Genomic DNA, 16,744 nt, shown 5'->3' with positions numbered 1-16,744 from the left:
CTCTCTGTCTCTGTATGTGTGTAGGAGCTAAGAAACACATTCATCCTCTTGAGAAGGAAGAGGCTGTTATCACAACATGAAAATGGGTGGCCATTATCCCTAACTAGGGACTAGATTACCACAACAACAAGTCTGTAAGGAAACCTCAGGTGACTGGTCTTTAGCAACTCACTCCCCCACAAGTGGTCACCCCAATTAAGCAGGAAGTCTGAAATGGTTTCTAAAGACAGGTCTCAAGTTTTGTCCATTTTCCACCACAGGCCTGTGTGGGAAATCTATAGCAGACTCTTGAGTTTCATGAGGAAATTCTTTATTTAGTGAGTATGACTTGAAGCAAACTGTTCCCAGCTGCAAGTTTTCCTGTGGTTCAGATTCTACCGGTAGCGATTTATAAGCAAGAAGATCAGCACAGCAACAATTAGGCCAATCACAAGTAAGTCCCAGTATGGTCCAAGGGTGTTGTCCAGTTTCACCCATTTCCATTGCCTTGTAAACTGCTGGAAGAGACATTCTGTCAAAACAAATCCAAGCCTCCCCCTCCATATAGAGCCATCATCTCCTTCCATCCCACCATTCAAAAGCTGCTCTTTTGGTATCATATGTTTGCACGTATAGGAGGATTAGGAGGAACTTAATTGATGAACAAGGGGGAGAAGAAGGGGGGAAATGGTGAAGGAAAGGGAGAGAGGCAAACCATGAGAGACTCTTGAATGCTGACAAAAACTGAGGACTGATGGATGTGGGGGGAGGGGGGATGGGCATGGAGGAGGACACTGGGGGGGATGAGCACTGGGTGTTATGTGGAAACTAATTTGACAATAAACTATTTGTAAAAGAAAAAAAGCTGCTCTTTTGGGTTTTCAGAGATTTGGGACTTATTTGAGACAAACTTACATTAAAAAACAGGATATCTTGGAGCAAATGCACAGTTTCCAGTTTCATGAGGGCAAAGAAAACAGGTATGTGGGCATCTGGACTTGTTTGAGCAGCCATATCATACAACCTTCTGGCCAAGTGAATGTCCTAGAAATAGAAGAATAGCCCCGACTCATGAAGTGCAGATTTTTTAGGGGTAATTAAATGAACACTATTGCTTGAAATATTGTTATTTATCTTTGGTAGCCCACCACCTCCCCCATCCCTGCCAAGACAGTCATGCCATAATATTTGGAACCTGTGAATATGTTATACATGGCAAAGGGGACTTTGAAAATGTCATTCAGACTAGAGACCTTAAGATAGAGAAATTATCCTGGATTATCTGGGTGGTTTACATGAGCCCTTAAACACAGTTTTCTCAGGGCTGAGGTCAGGAGAGAAAGTCAGATATGGCAGAAGTAGAAGCTGAAGCTTCTGGGTTTGAGAAGGGCTCAACTTACTTGAGAAGGAACGTGAGCAGCCAGCAAGGAAATGGGACCCTCAGTTCTACACCACAAGAAACTGAATATGCCCAACAACCTGAGTGAGCTTGGAAGTGATTCTTCCCTAAAGCTCCCAAGAAGGAACACAGATTGACTTTAGGCTGTGAAACTCTACACAGAGGATGGGTCAAGCTCACCCAGACTTTTGACCTAGAGAAACCATGAGATAATAAATGTGGTTGTGGGGTGCCTGGATGGCTCAGTCAGTTAAGTGACTGACTTGATTTCGGCTCAGGTCATGATCTCACAATTGGTGAGATCGAGCCCTGCACTGGGCTCTGTGCTGAGCATGGAGCCTGCTTAAGATTCTATCTCTACCTTTGCTCCTCTCCCCAACTCACGTGCTCTCTCTCATAAATAAAAATTAATTAATTAATTAGTTAATGTGAGTTGTTTTAAGCCACTACATTTGTGGTAGTTTGTTATTGCTATAACATAGAAACTAACACATAGAAAACCAACACAAAAAGCTTTTGTGGATACTGCTGGGCCAGACCATAGCTGTGGTTCCAGTTAAAGCAGAACACTAGATAGCAACATCCAGCTCCCCAAAACAAATAACAGTACCCATACTAACAATCATTTAAAACTCCTAGGTTTCTTTATAGTACTTTTCATACCTGAAGTTACAGAATTTGCTTGGTCATTTGTCCTTGTCCTTAAGGACATGGACTACTTGTTAACCCCTCAATTCCCAGGGTCTAACGGAGTGCCGAGTACATAGCTTGTCTCTGATAATACTTATAGAATGAGTGAATGAACCATTTACTCCTCAGGCTGGAATTTTGATTCCTCAAATTACATACTATATTTTTAGGGATATTTTTCCCATTAAATTATGCCATGGCAGAATTTTTTTTCTTTGATTTTCACCTACTTATGGCTTATTTTTATTTGTTTGCTTTACTTTTGCTTGACTTCCCAGAGTAATGAAAAAGCTAAGTAGTGTTGCTTTTAAAGGTTTAAGTGCCTTGGGCCAGTCCCATTAGTGTACTTTGCTGAGTGCCTTTGGATTATCTTCAAAAGGATAAGGAGAGAGATTTTCACAAACTATGGTTATCCTGTATGTCTTTGTCTTTCCTCTCCATCCCCCAAACCTCTATTACACAGAGTGCAGTAGTTGTGAATCCCTGCGGCCCCTGCTAAACCCATATTTTGGACGGTATTCTCTCTCAGCTGTGTTCTGCTTGTCATCTCTTAAAATTTTCCCAAAGCTTTGTGGTCTTGTAAATTGATTTGTTGGAGAAAGAGGTATATTCTCGCTAAAAACTTAAGACGCAAGAGACTGTTCTGAACAAATCTTCCTGGCAACAGAGAAAATGGATGTTATAAAAACTCTAATTTGTGTCTCTAATTCCAACAAATTCAGTGGGTGTTCATTTGAAAGCACCCTGCAGATTATAAAGGCTGTGTCACCCCCACACATGAAAGCATATTGACTTTAATAGGGCATTCAGGGAACAACAGCATTTGTCAATATCTCAGGCATTCATTCTTATTTGAAGCAGGCAATAGTTATTAATTTATTTCTTGAGGCACAAACATCACAATTCAGTTGCTTAGTTTATAATAAAAAATAGCAAGAAATTCCGTTAAAGTGAGATGAACTCGCTCCTTACCCAGGGGGCCTCACAATTCTCAGTGGGGGTGGGGTGGGACATGAAAGTCTTTCTTTAAAATTCCCAGAGAAAGAAATTCCTGAATTCACTGGCTAATTAGTGCAACCCATATCTAAGAAATTTTATTAGTTGGCTCTAGAAAAGACTTCTTGTTCTTTGATCCTTATTTAGGAAGAAATCCAAGTCATTCATACAAAAACTTTCCTTCAAAAGTGCTTTGATGATGGCCAGGGTTCATTAAATAAGCCCATTGCACACCCAATCCACTTACATTTAACTTTCCTGTGATACATTTGAGCTTATTTTACTTTAAATTCAATGATTGAGGGGATTATGTAAAGCTATCTGTAGTCTCTTGTTAAATAATGTGTTTCCAAGTAAAATATCAGGTGTGCCCAAGTATTGCCCAATGTTCACATGTTCAAAATAGCTTCTTATAATTCAAAAATACAGAATTCTCCAGAAATAAAGTATATGGTTTAGGAAAATTGTTGAAATACATGATGCAGGAGTTTGCTAGCCCTGAATCTTTGGGTGACATCAAAAACTTCTTATACCAAGAAGGAGGTAGACTTTTTGAGTAGTTTATTCTTATTTTCTTACTGTAAATATACCATATACTACTTCGAGAAAATTTCAAAAACATAGAGTTGAAAAATATTAGAAACCCACCTGTAATTTCACTGTACAGAGATAAGTACTGATAATATTTTATATACATCCTTCCAGCATATATACATATATTATATACATATATATTCAAATATATGTACATTCAAATATATATATTCAAATATACATACTTTTAGGAATATTTCATCTTGCACAATATTTTGTCTTCTGCTTTCTTAATCTAACAATATATTTCAAATAACATACCATGTCCTAAGATATTCCTTTAGTATATATTTTTATTTTTAACAGTTGTGTAGTATTTAGTAATAATGGCTAATGCTTATTAAATACTCATATTGCATGCCAGTTACCACTGTCATTTATTTAAACCTCATGACATTACATAGGGCAGATGATATTAACTCTACTATAAAGATGAAGAAACTGAGGCAAAGTCAGTTAAGTCAGTTACCTAACTTAAGTCAGTTACCTAAATTCATGTCACTTGTAAGTGGCAGAGCAGAGATTCAAATCCAGATGGTCTGCTTCTAGCCTGCTCACTTAACCAAAGGGCCATAAAATACATATTGAATGGTATACTACCATGTGATAGTTTACAGAGCGTGTCTTCTATTTTGAAGCAGTTTATTTATTTGTTTGCTTGTAGGACTTTTATCCTGTGATAAAGCTATCCACACATAATGTTTTTGCACATTTCTTATTATTTTATTAGGTAATAAGGCATTTATTTCAAGAGAAGTTATGGCCATTTCAAAGAGGTGTGTGTTTTGTCCTGTCATATTTCCGACAAGGCCATTTAAAATATCTAACTTGAACTTGTCCTTTCCAGAAAATAATTCTATTCTGGTGTTTAAAGCTTCCACTCTAACACTCTATAAGTGGTCAGACCAGACAAATGAGAAGTGAAAATATCTTGTGTCATAATTACTCTTATTTTTGATAGGTTTATTTATAATTTATTCAGTGGATGTGGTTTTGTTTTCTCTGTAGGATCCCAAAAACATATTATCGGTAGGTCTAACTATATATACTGGAAACTCATCCCCAAAGGCTAATTCCAACCCCCACCCCCACCACCTTTTGTCTTAATTTAGGATAGATTTCTTAGTCATTATCCTAAAATATACCTGCTTTCTTCCATTAAAAAAATTGTCATGTGTTTCTTATACTCCATGTTATAAAATCATTTTAGTAACAAGATCTGGCAGTACTGATTCTGCCCCCTGAATTCACTGTTTCCCAACCCCCTTAACATTTTCACAGTACTTTACTTGTGTGAGCACACACTGGTACCATTTGAGGCTTTCACTATAACTATGGACATGTTTCTTCCATAGCAGGCTATGAGCTCTTTGAAGATAGTTTTGTCCTTGTATCACTAGAATGAAGCACATTGCTTCCCAACACAAAACAAGCACATGAAAAATATTTGAGTGGATAACTAAGTAAAGTCACAGTATCATGGTAGTTTAGAAGCAGATGCAGATATCTTTCAAATTTAGGGGCTCAATGAAGGGTTTGTGGAGGAGATGGTATCAGAACTATTCTTTCAAAAACTCAGGGGTCTTTAGTGGTCAAAACTGTGGGAGAAGATCATTCCAGCAAATGAGGTGATATGATCAAAAGTCAGGAGGGTTTAATTCAAGGTCTCTGGTTGGGAGGGAAGGAAAAGTAGCCTAGAAGACATATAGAGAAGTAGGTAGGTTAGGTCAAGGAGGGTTTTGAATGCCAGAATAAGAAGTCTGGACTTGATTAGGCGATACAAAATCAATAAGATCATTTTATTTTTGTGTTTGTTTGCTTGTACTTTTTGTGTATGTGTATGGTTTTTGGAGGAGTGAGGTGGAGGAGTACCTCCACCTGGTTACAAAAAATAACCTGGTAGTCCTTTGCTAGATGGGTTATGTGTTAACTAAGGTAATGCTAACATCTGTAACAAATAAACCCCCAAATTTCAACAGGGGTAAGGAGGAAAGGGAGCTGGGAAATGTAGTCTCTGACTAGAAGACACATCTCAGTAACAAGTCCTCCCAGTGAACTGAGGATTACAAATCTTTGGCAGACACAGCTTTCTCTGCCTCAGATTTAAAGGAAGAACAGTAGAGTCGGAGACCACTGAGAAGTCTTTACAACAAGTCTGGATCAAAATGCTGGCCTGAACCAGGACACAGATGGAATGGTCAGGAAGGGATAGGCGATTCATTTTGTTCATGGTTAAATTTCTGAAGTACTTCTGAATCAAGTGTAAATTGAGACAGAGTTTCGTAACATCTTGTGAGCTAAGTGCTTGTATTTCTAAATTAGTTCAGGTCCTCTCCCAGTTCTTCTGCAGGCATTATTTTCTATTCCCAGAACAATGGTGCTGTCTTGGCCCACAGTTGAAGTTAAGGAGCTCACTAAGCTTAATTCAAAGTCATAAATTGGGTAATGAGATGCTTCTCAAGTGAAGCTGTTAGGATTAAGTTGCCTACATCACCCAGCTCTGATATCCTTTCTTAAAGACAGATGAGGACAACAATGACCCAAATTTTTATACTGATTTACCATGGGTTGATTAATACCTCACTTCCTTCTCCCAGAGGGTTTTATGTTTACAAAACCTTTCTTGAGTCTCAAAGAAATCCTGGTAATGGTATTATACTTATCTTTCCCGCTGGTTTGCATGAGGACTAATAGAGAGGATTGTAAAGTGCCCTGCTGAAGAAATGCTTAATTACTTGATGACTTAAATGCTGTGAAAGTCTGTTCTCCTAATTGCTTTGCTTTTATTAACCATGGCTGGAACAACCTTTGGCTTTTTAATTATCAGCATATTCATTTTAAGGATTAGAAAATGTGGTATCTCCTTGTTAATTTGACTATGAGATAGCAAGATTAATAAACTTGGCCCCTGGGTACTTGGTTATTATTTTTCTTATTGCAAAACAGAAGAAATTAATAAAGACAAAGAGCAATGGCTCCTCATTAACTAAACCTAAAATTCTGTCGGGATCTAAGTACAGCCCTGTTTCTTGTTTTTTTGTTTATGCTTTTTTTTTTTTTAATGTGTGGAGACTCTCTGTAGGAAAAAATACACCTGTGACTCTGAGATACTGATCAAAATGAACTACCCGTGATTTAACAGGACCTGGACGGGAAGGAACAGAAATGTGTCCAGAAACAAATTTCAAAGTTTCTTCTAAATGTATTAAACGTATGTCTTGACAGCTGCTGTTTGACACTGTGAAGAAAGTGACTAGGAAAGAGGTTAGGGGTGACTCCAGGGAGGAAAACCGGACCCTCTGACACAGTGGGCCATCTGGGCTCCAGTAGGCAGTGTCCTCTCTTGTGCACAGCTGGCCCTGTGTCCTCCATGCCCCCAGGCTCTTAAGGTGAAATAGCCTCGTTGTGGTGAGGATAAGACTGTCATGGGGATCAAGTCGTTGAATCACACAGGACAGGTGAGCTAATTTGAATTTAACCCATAGAGTGGGGTCACTTTTATCTGTGATACACACAGTGCTCCTTTCACCTTTACTGTTACATTTTGCATGAGGAATGAGGAACAAAAGCGTTACTCTTATTGAAACTTTACTTAGCAGTCACTCAAATTCTCTTCTGATCTCACTAACAGTTATTCCATACACTGACTACAAAGCCTTTTCACAAAGGCTTATTGTTTTATTTCAAAGCCTGGGGAGGGGAGGTATCATCGTTCTGTTTTACAGATGTAGATGATGGTTAAAAGGGAGTGGGGTGTGGCTAAATGACATCTAAAGAATCTTCTGATTTAGCTATTTGATCTCATTTTATAAACACAGGAAGCCTGTACCTGCTAAGAATGGGGAAAACATACTGGGTTTGGGTTTGACAGTCTTTCCGCAGCTTAGGGTGCTGGGCTGATGAAAAGTGGTCACTGAAAAAGCAGGCCACAGGGAGAGCTCAGGAAGGCAGGGATCTGGATTGTTTGTGCTTGAATATGAAGCCCTTGGTTGTTGCACAGTGCACTATTAGCGGTCAGATAGGAAATTCCCCACCAATAATTCTCAACTACTAGCACAAATGGAAGAAAGAAAGCATAGAAAAGCAGATAACCCCTTCATTATTGGGCTCTCAAAATGCAGCCAGGAGTATAAACACTGATTTGAAATATATACTTGAACGCTAAGAATGACTCAGTGCAGGGTCTACTCTTTCAAAAACATGGGGTCAGACAGGCCTGGGTTCAACTTCTGACTCCACCACCAATGAGTTCTGCAAACTTGACCAAGTGACTTAACCTCTCTGCACTTTGGTTTCCTAAAGCATTCAGTGATGGCAATGATAGGATTTCTCTCATTGAGTGGTTGTGTGATTTAAATAGTTGTGTGATTTATCCTATACATAATATACCAATGCCTGCCTATTACTTTCATTATTGATATTTAATACACCTCTCACTGAGTCAGAACCCAATGTCATCTTCTGCTTTAATTCCACTTACCAAAGGACTTACCCAATATTGCCTTGTAGTATTAGTTCTCTTTCTTAATAAATATGCCTTATCTCCTCAAGTTAAGTATAGTCATTGAAAGATGGAGATCCATTTTTTTAGGATTCTCGTGTGTCATGCACACAGTGGGTGATTTATAAGACATTTATAGATTAATGTCACCTTGGTATCCAGCTCTGACTTCATTTCCACTCTCTCCTTGTTTACTGAGAGCTTGAGAGTCAATAGAAATTTTAATGGAAAAAGGCCTGGAGGTGTTAGGGAGTGGAGGAGGCAGGGCCCACTAGTATTGCTGGAAAAAGCATGAAGTTATGAATCTAACTAGCTGACACTAGATTTATTTCAACTTGTTAGTTATGTCTTTGGGCATAAATGGAAAACATAATTTCCTCCTCACAGAGTTCACATTAGGGTAAGTACTATGTGTTGGCATGGGGAGAGGGACTCGGCAAATGTCTTTTCCTTCCTTTCTCTACATCGATGACATCAATGAATTTAAAAACACATACAAATGTTCCCTTCCCATACAGTTGCCATTACTAGGTTTGGATTATTACAAACACAATTACCTTTGCGATACCTAAACCATGTTCATACATATAGGCCAGATTAAACATGGCTTGTGCGCTGTGGTATTTGTCGGCTGCAATGCTGTAATGTGTGGCCGCTGTTTGATAGTCTTTTTTAGTCCCGTAGCCATAGTAATGGTAATCTCCAAGTTTTACTCTAGCGAAAGCATTGCCTGATAGAAATATTAGAAAGAAAAGAAAAAGAACTCTGATGATTCATGTACAGTTCCTAGTAACTCAGTCTAATGATAATATACATAAAAAAAAAAACACTAAAAATCTTAGAATCAAGATTAGGTATAATTTATGGACATAAATTATCTCACTCATTGTTAGCTGTCTTCCTTATAGGATAACTCCCATGGTATAGTACAAATGTTTCTAAAGAATAAAAATAATGAATTTTACCTTTCAAATTCATTTCGTGAAGGTAGGTCAACTCTTGAGAAATTAGATCCCACCCCTTCTTTTCTCAAACTTCATCCCTGAAGCTGCACTCTCCTGCATTGCCCATGTCACCCTCTTTCCTAGGTCAGTCCTGTCAGTCATTTAAACACACTTTGGTATCTTCTATGAACGAAAACAAATCCTTTCTTTATCCCATGTGTGTCCTCCTAACTACTCCCCATTTCTCTGTTCCCTTCACACTCAGCCTTTCCCTTTGGAAAGTGTGTTCCATACTCACTGTCTCCAAAGCTTCACCTCCCACATACTCTTGAATCCACTCCAATCTAGCTTCTGCCCTTCTCCATGGAACTGCTGCTTTTAGAGTAACCTCCATGCAGCCAAATCCACTGGCCACTTTCCTGTCCTCATCTCGTTGGACGTATCTGCCCAAGCACTTTCCTCTCTTGACACCAGTGATACTGCATCCTCTTGATTTCTCTCCTGCTTCATTGGCCTCTCCTCTTTAGACTCTTGCCTGACTCCTCCCCCACCCAGCTTCTAAATGTTGGAATATCAAGGATTTATTAGTTAAATCCTTCTTTTCCTTTCTTCTCTTCCTTTTTTTCTCTTCTCTCCTCTCTCTACCACCCTCCTCTATCTCAACTCTTTTTCTAGGTGATCTCAATTAGTTCCATGCCTATCTTGATGTTTACTCTTCCTGAATTTTATCTACAGTCCTGTCTTTCCCCAAGCCCCTGACTCTTCTAATCACCTCTTTGACTTCCCTACTTGGATCCCAAAACATGAAGTAGAGATTCCTAACATCCTACCATCTACCTCCCTCAACCCAAATCTAATCTAACCTAACCTAACCTAATCCAACCTAACCAAACCAAATCATCATTTTCTTCCCAATCTCAGTGCTAGCACCATTGTTCAGGCATAAATCCAAGGTAGTTATTCCTAATTGTTTTTCCCTCCCTTCCATTATTGAATCCACTACCAGGTTCTATTAGTTCTACCTCAAAAACATACCTGTTTCTTGCTGTCTCTTCCACCACCTAGTTCAAGCCTGGAATACTACAATATCATCTGAACTTTTCATTTCCACTTTCCAATATATTCTCCATGCAACAGCCAGGATGATGTGTATGTATTTTTCAAATATAAAGTCAAATCATGTTATTCCCCTGTGTTAGCCCCCAAAGAGCTTCACTTTGCACTTAGAATAATATCCAGACTCCCTAGCTGACCTACAAGTTGGGCTTCATTTCCCTTCTGCCTCCTTGACTAACCTCATCACATGTCATTTTCTCGACATGCTATAGCTTTCTTAAAATTCCTTAATACTCCTTCAAAATACCAAGCTTATTCTTGCTTCAAGTGTATTAAGATTCTTCATGTCTGTCTGCCTGGCATGTTTGGACTTCCTCTGACTCTTCATGTGGCTGGTTTCTCATTATTCAGGCCTCACTGCCAGTGTCACTTCCCTCCTAGACGCCCTCTCTGACTACCTTGTCTAAAGCATTGCTTCAGTCCCCCACTCTGGTAGTTATCTATCTCACTTCCATGGTTTATTTTTTTCACAGCATGTATCGCTGTTATTTTATTTGTTTAGTCTCTCTCTCTCTCTATCTCATGAATTTATTTTCTCTCTCTCTTATGAGGACAAGAACTTTGAAGTTCTTGATCACTGATATAGTCCCAGACCTAGAATGGTACTTGACAAATATTTATGGAATGAATGGACAAACATGGTAGGAAACTTTTTAGAAAACGCTTTCCCCAAATGTTATATAATTTGGAATCTTATTTTCCAACAAATTTGTATATATTTAGAAGTAGAAAAAAATTCACGTGACTTTTAAGATATGAGATTTCAATCTCTTGAAGACCATGGCCACTTAGTGATGACTTTTAAAGGTCTCTTTGGGGGTCCATGTTTTCATTCACTAGGAAAATGTTGATTGAAAAGATGAGGGAATGCTAATCTAGGATATCTGTCTCAGGTGTGGTCCACCCCTCTAGTACAATCTAGACTCTCATGGAAAAGGAGGAAGCACCCTGTGTAGTGTGGTCTCAGGTGTACAATTAAGGGCTATAGGACTCCTCCATCCAAAATTTCTCCCATATTTGGCCTACTGCAATGCCTAAAATCCTTTGTGATTGATTCCATTGAATACTGAAGTTCTCTTAATCTTCTAGAATCCTCTATTAAAATGTAATACTATGAGCCATCTTTAGCTCTTTCTGAGTAGAGGTATCATCATAAAATTCTTAAGCTGCCAAAGACATTCATTAATAGGGTTTGCTTCCCAGATGCTTCAAAATGTATTGGCAGCTGAGGGGTGACTTGGTGGCTCAGTTGGTTAAGCATCTGACTCTTGATTTCAGCTCAGGTCATGATCTCACAGTTCATGAGTTCAGACCCCATTGTCAGTACAGAGCCTGCTTTGGATTCTCTCCCCATCCTCTGTCCACCCCCACTTCAAAACAAACAAACAAACTTTTAAATGTACAGGTATCTGGGGGTAATTCCTTACAGAAATGCTACCCAAGAGAAGGGCTTTGAGGCCCTTTATTGCATTTAGAAAACATTTTGCTGGAGAGGCAGAAGTCTCTTGGAGCCCTAATGAGAAACCCACTCCATTTCTAATTTTGCCCAAAGCTGCCCTCCTTTAAGCCTGAGATTCTTTCTGGGCCATAACCACAAACAGACAGGACTTCTATGTATTTTCAAGCTATAGAAGGGGTAAGCAGAACCTCTGAAGTCTCTGAGAAGGAAGGCAGTGAACAAACAGGTTCTCCAGAGGATTCAGCTCCACCCCTAATTAGGGGCCTGACTGGGGGCATGTGGTGACCCTGACAGTTCTCAGGGGGTCACTTGACAGTGTGGAGGATTCCCCTTGAATTTCACAGTCACAGCGTGGTGACTGAGTCCTGATCGTTCAGCGTTCTCTTCACATACAGCACCACCAGTGCTGATTAGAAATGTTCATTATTAGATTTCCTAACCTCAAGTGAGGTACTCAGCAGCCTCATCTCCAGGGACACTCATGCCTGACCTCTCTTGTGACACATAATTATTTTTAGCAGCTTGACTTTTTTTTTATATATTGGAAAATTCTGTTTAATATTAATGTCTCCTCATTTTCAATGTCTCTTTTCCTTCGTGCAATTTCCACACATTTATAGGCCTGTATTTGTTGCAATGGAGCTGATTAGCCACAGCTGAGGGATTGCTGGTGTTGTTTCCCTACACCAAACGAGGTCTTTATTGCATTTTATAAAACATACACTTTTCTTCTTAAGGGAATTTCTCACCAAAGTTGCATGGATGGCTTGCTGCTGGGTCACCTGCTCACCTAGATCTGAGAAGGCACTCCCGTGACTTTTCCCCTCTGCCTCATATTAATGTCAGTTGAGAATTATTTTTTATCCCATTCACTTCTTATAGAAAAGAGGTGATTCGACCTCAACATGAGACAACTTTAAGAAACTTAATTGGAAGGAAAATTGCTCTTTTATTGCATGACAGTTCCTCACATATCCAAATGCTGATAGTGAGAGCTTTGCAGCATGTGTTTGCTTTTAATAATGCCACCTGTCAATGCTTTCCCACCAGTACTATTACACATTCCTTATCACATGTGAATCCTGTAAGCAGGGCATGGGAACCGCAGGAACAGGGAGAGGATTGTGACATTTGATCTGGGTTTTGTTCTGTTTTGTTTTCTGATGCTAACTTGTCAATAGTTGTAATAAAGACCTGGAGTTGGTAGTAATCATCAATGTGGCACTTCAAAAGAGACATCAAATGAGACTTAGATCCATAAGTAATTTTGCCTATAAATTCATTGAGACATAGGTCACTTCTCAGAAAAAAAAACTCAGCAAATGAGTGACTGATGCTAGAACAAAAAAACTGGTTTACTGAGTAAAATTGTCATATTTCAAACAACTGTTCTGGTGCCATGGAAACAGAGCCATAGAAACATTCCTATGGCTTACTAAGCCAGGAACTTCGAGAATAACAAAGAAATTCCTGGAAATGACCTCTCACCCAGGGACTGACCCTAACATTGGTACAGTTTGAAATACCACCTTCTTGATATCCTGCTTATACACCCAAGAACTCAGCTTAAGCGAATCGATGACTGATAGTGGACAGAGACCAGGTATGTGCTTATTTTTATCGAGGTTCTATACCTTGAATGGCAGCTCGATTCCATAGGAGAAGTGCCATTGGATACATCTTCTCTTTCTCAAGAATTTTAACCTTTTCTAAAAAAAGGAGACATTTCATTAGGAAGGCTTAAAATACCCACGTAGTAAAGTCATTTATGCATATGTATGATTGGGGAATTGCAGAGAATTTTAACTTATCTTACTAGATTCCAAAATGAATGCCGAATTGCTCTGAGCTACTTCATACCCCATTTCTGCGAGCATTGCATACTGAACAAGAGAAGAATCGATATCACCATCCTTATAGGCAAAGTATGCTGTCAGGAATTTCTCAGCCCAGTGGCCTAGTTCACAAACACCTTTATAAAGCTGTATATGGAAAGAGAAATCAAGCAGACTAGTTAGCCAGTCTATTTCATCCCAGGTAAATGATAAATGAAGTCAATCTTTGGTTCCTGCTAGCTGGTCAGGCAAGGATTTCAGGTCTAAAGCATAGCTTTTGAAAGTTATTAAGGGTGAAGACATAATACCTTTTATAGGCACAGAGATCACAGGTGTGTATTTTCTGGTCTCGAGCTGAAACTTCCTGAGGCTTATTTTAAATTTGCGTAATAAACTTTCCTGACTTAGAGGCTATTTGACAGGACAAGAATATATTGACTTCTTTTTTTTTATAAAAAGGACTTTTCTGGGCACTGCTACTCTGCAAGGGTGAGTTATAAGGTCACTGCTGATGTAGAAAAGAGAAAATGAAGGGAAGACAGTGCCTGAGGGTGTAGGTGACATAACCGCGAGGGAGGTGTGCAGAGCTCTGTGGGGACAAACGTCAACTTAGCTGAATAGCCCTTATGTAACCAGAAGAGGCTAGCCATACATAATTCATTAGGAAGTTGGCAAAGGAGCAAATCTAAAGATAGATTATTAGCTGGCAGCTTTTGAAATGAGTTTCAGAGGGGCCAGATGCAACATGGAGGTATTTATATTGGTGCAGTGGAAGTGTTTAATAAATCAATGAAGGACATTAAGGTCCTAAAAGCTTTCTTTTGAAAAGCACATCATTGGCTCAGACTGAAAGAATTCACTTTCTCAGCCATCATCCAAATCATCAAAAACCTAAAGACCTGACTTTCCAGGAAGCAGTGGGCTGCATTTTCTGGGCTAAATCAAGCCTTTCATTTCCCACAACTCCCAATCCCACTGAAGTGCCCAGTTGCCCCAGCCATTTGAGTGAAGGCTGAGACAGAGCTCCTTAACGGAATTCTGAGGTGGGCTCTGAACCTGATGAAAAGCCCAATGCAAGAGAGGAGGGATCATTTCTCTTCTTCCCTTTCCCAGCCTGAGTTTCATCACTGCTTTTCCTCCTGGCAAAAGTCAGTGTTCACACTCTCAACTGGGAGAAGTAATGTCTATAAAATCAGAGGCGCCAACAACTTAAGGACAGTTTCACCTCCTCTGTGTGACAAATGAAAAATACTTTAAAAACGTCCCATTATTTACCTCCACAGCAGTCCTGCACGATCTTAAAACGCCTGTTCCTGTTGCGTACATCTCGGCCAGATAGTAAATGGCGAGGGGCTGCCCACTCTGAGATGCCAAGTAAAAATATTTGAAGGCAAGTTTATAATCCTTCCATACTCCAGAGCCAGCTGAAAATTAAAATTATTTTGAGCCACCCCTCGTTTGTTTTATTTTTCATATTATAATCTATGGATATAATGGTCGTAGTGATGCCTTCTATTTTAAATAGGACGAGAAAGCCAACCAAAAGTCAAGCTGTTACAGATCCACTATTTGCAGGGGAAAAGTTGAGTTTGATTATAAGTAAGAATATGGACATTTATGTTCTTGACCCATTCAGAAATCTGAACAAGGACTCTTTAGTCTCATGAAAATATCTCCTCAATATAACACACCTGAGATTAATAAAAGGAAACAAAGTGGTGGTCTCTGAGGACCAGGGACAACAACCAGGGTGTGACTCACCATCCTTGTCCACACCAGGAGACCAATATAGTTCCCCCTTGCCATAACTATGGGTTTTGGAGCAGGCAAATCCCAGTTCCAGGAGGCCCAACTTGGATTCGACTCATGCTTGGAGCAAGGAGAGGCATTTGGGACTAGGATGGAAAATCAGCATCCTCTCAGCAACTGGGATTCACGTCCTGGCTCTTTCATTATTCCTTTGTGACTTGGACACTTCTAGGCTATTCGTTTGCAAAAGAAGAGGCTTTCACTAGATGGTCCTTAAGTTGTTTTCCAGCTGTTAACATTTCATCACCTTTAGAAGCACTGCCACCAAGAGCAAAGGCTCTGGAGGCAAATCACTTGGGCTTGAATACCAGTTCTCCTAAATGCATGATCTTGGGCAAGCTGTTGGACCTTAACATAGCTCAGTTTGCTCATCTATAAACTGTACGATAACCCCTCTAGATGTACTGATAGGACTAAATGAGTAAATTCACATAAAGACTTAATAAACATTAGCCATTACTATTACTCTTATTTTAGAAGCTTGAGGAATCTGATGAACCCTGGGCCTGGGACTTGTAGTGAACCAGAAGAACAAGGCCATCTTAGGCAACCACCCAAGACAAATACAAAACAGGCCATCTCCTTGGGCTACTATAGAAAATGACAGCTGATGATGCAGTCTGCTGCTGCCCTAGCTCTACCTCTAAAAGGAAGGACTTATGGGGATACTCAGATATGTTCAGATCTCTTGGTACTTGTCTTGGGCATGCCCTCTCTAAGTCCCCACGGAGTATTACAAACTTTCATGGCTTCCTGAGACCTCCTACCCTAATTACTCTTCCTTCCTTCTCAGAAGACAAGTTGGTACCTCCTAGCTCATTGAGGAAATTCTAAAATGTCTTTTCTCACTTGCCTCTCTCTCCTTCCTTTCAGATTTATATCTGCACCATTCTTTCCTCCATCTCTGCAGTCTTTGAGGGTGAGAAATCCCTCCTGTTTATCAAGGCTAATAAGGCCTCCACCTACCTTGGTGCAGTCAGATCCTAATGCCACTGAATTTTTTCCAGAACCTCTTTATTAATTATCTCATAACTTCCATGACACATTAATTATCTCCGTTGGCTGGCTCTTTTTTGTCAGAAATTATACCCAGGTCTCTCATCATCTTAAAAAGGACTCCCTCTTGGTTCTTGGTCCATCCTTTTTCTTCCATTTTTAAAGGCACACAACTTCCAAGAATATTTTTACTTATCTACTTCCTCACCTTCCATTCATACCTCAACACATTGTATCTGGTTTATACCCCAACCAGTCCAATGACCACACAAACATTCTCTATATTGACGAGTCCCGTGAATTCTGAGCCTTTTCTTATTTTTGTTTGTTTGTTTTATTTTGCTTTTGAAGAAGCAGGCTTCTCATTGCATTTCACAGAGAGGCTCATTCACTTATTCTTTCTTGACAGTGCTATTCTGTAAATTC

At 39.5% G+C, this 16,744-nt stretch overlaps 1 protein-coding gene across 5 annotated transcripts in view; it reads right to left on the bottom strand.

Annotated features, from left to right (window-relative positions):
• Positions 1-293: 293 nt before the first annotated feature.
• The window catches only part of SEL1L2 (SEL1L2 adaptor subunit of SYVN1 ubiquitin ligase), a 174,313-nt gene continuing 157,862 nt past the window's right edge, over positions 294-16,744 (bottom strand). For 4 of the 5 annotated variants that reach the window (XM_077777533.1, XM_077777530.1, XM_077777535.1 and 1 more), the window contains 6 exons: positions 14,789-14,937; positions 13,495-13,660; positions 13,313-13,387; positions 8,717-8,889; positions 895-1,023; positions 294-497 (listed from right to left, as the gene is read on the bottom strand). In XM_077777533.1, coding sequence (XP_077633659.1) covers positions 375-497; positions 895-1,023; positions 8,717-8,889; positions 13,313-13,387; positions 13,495-13,660; positions 14,789-14,937 — 815 coding nt within the window. In that variant the 3' untranslated portion in view covers positions 294-374. The remainder of the gene's footprint in view (positions 498-894; positions 1,024-8,716; positions 8,890-13,312; positions 13,388-13,494; positions 13,661-14,788; positions 14,938-16,744) is intronic. The other variant, XM_077777531.1, reaches the window with a different exon arrangement.

This window comes from Crocuta crocuta, unplaced genomic scaffold (genome assembly GCF_008692635.1).
Source record: "Crocuta crocuta isolate KB4526 unplaced genomic scaffold, BGI_CrCroc_1.0 scaffold187, whole genome shotgun sequence".
NCBI lineage: Eukaryota > Metazoa > Chordata > Mammalia > Carnivora > Hyaenidae > Crocuta > Crocuta crocuta.
This window is presented reverse-complemented; position numbering and strand designations above follow the sequence as displayed.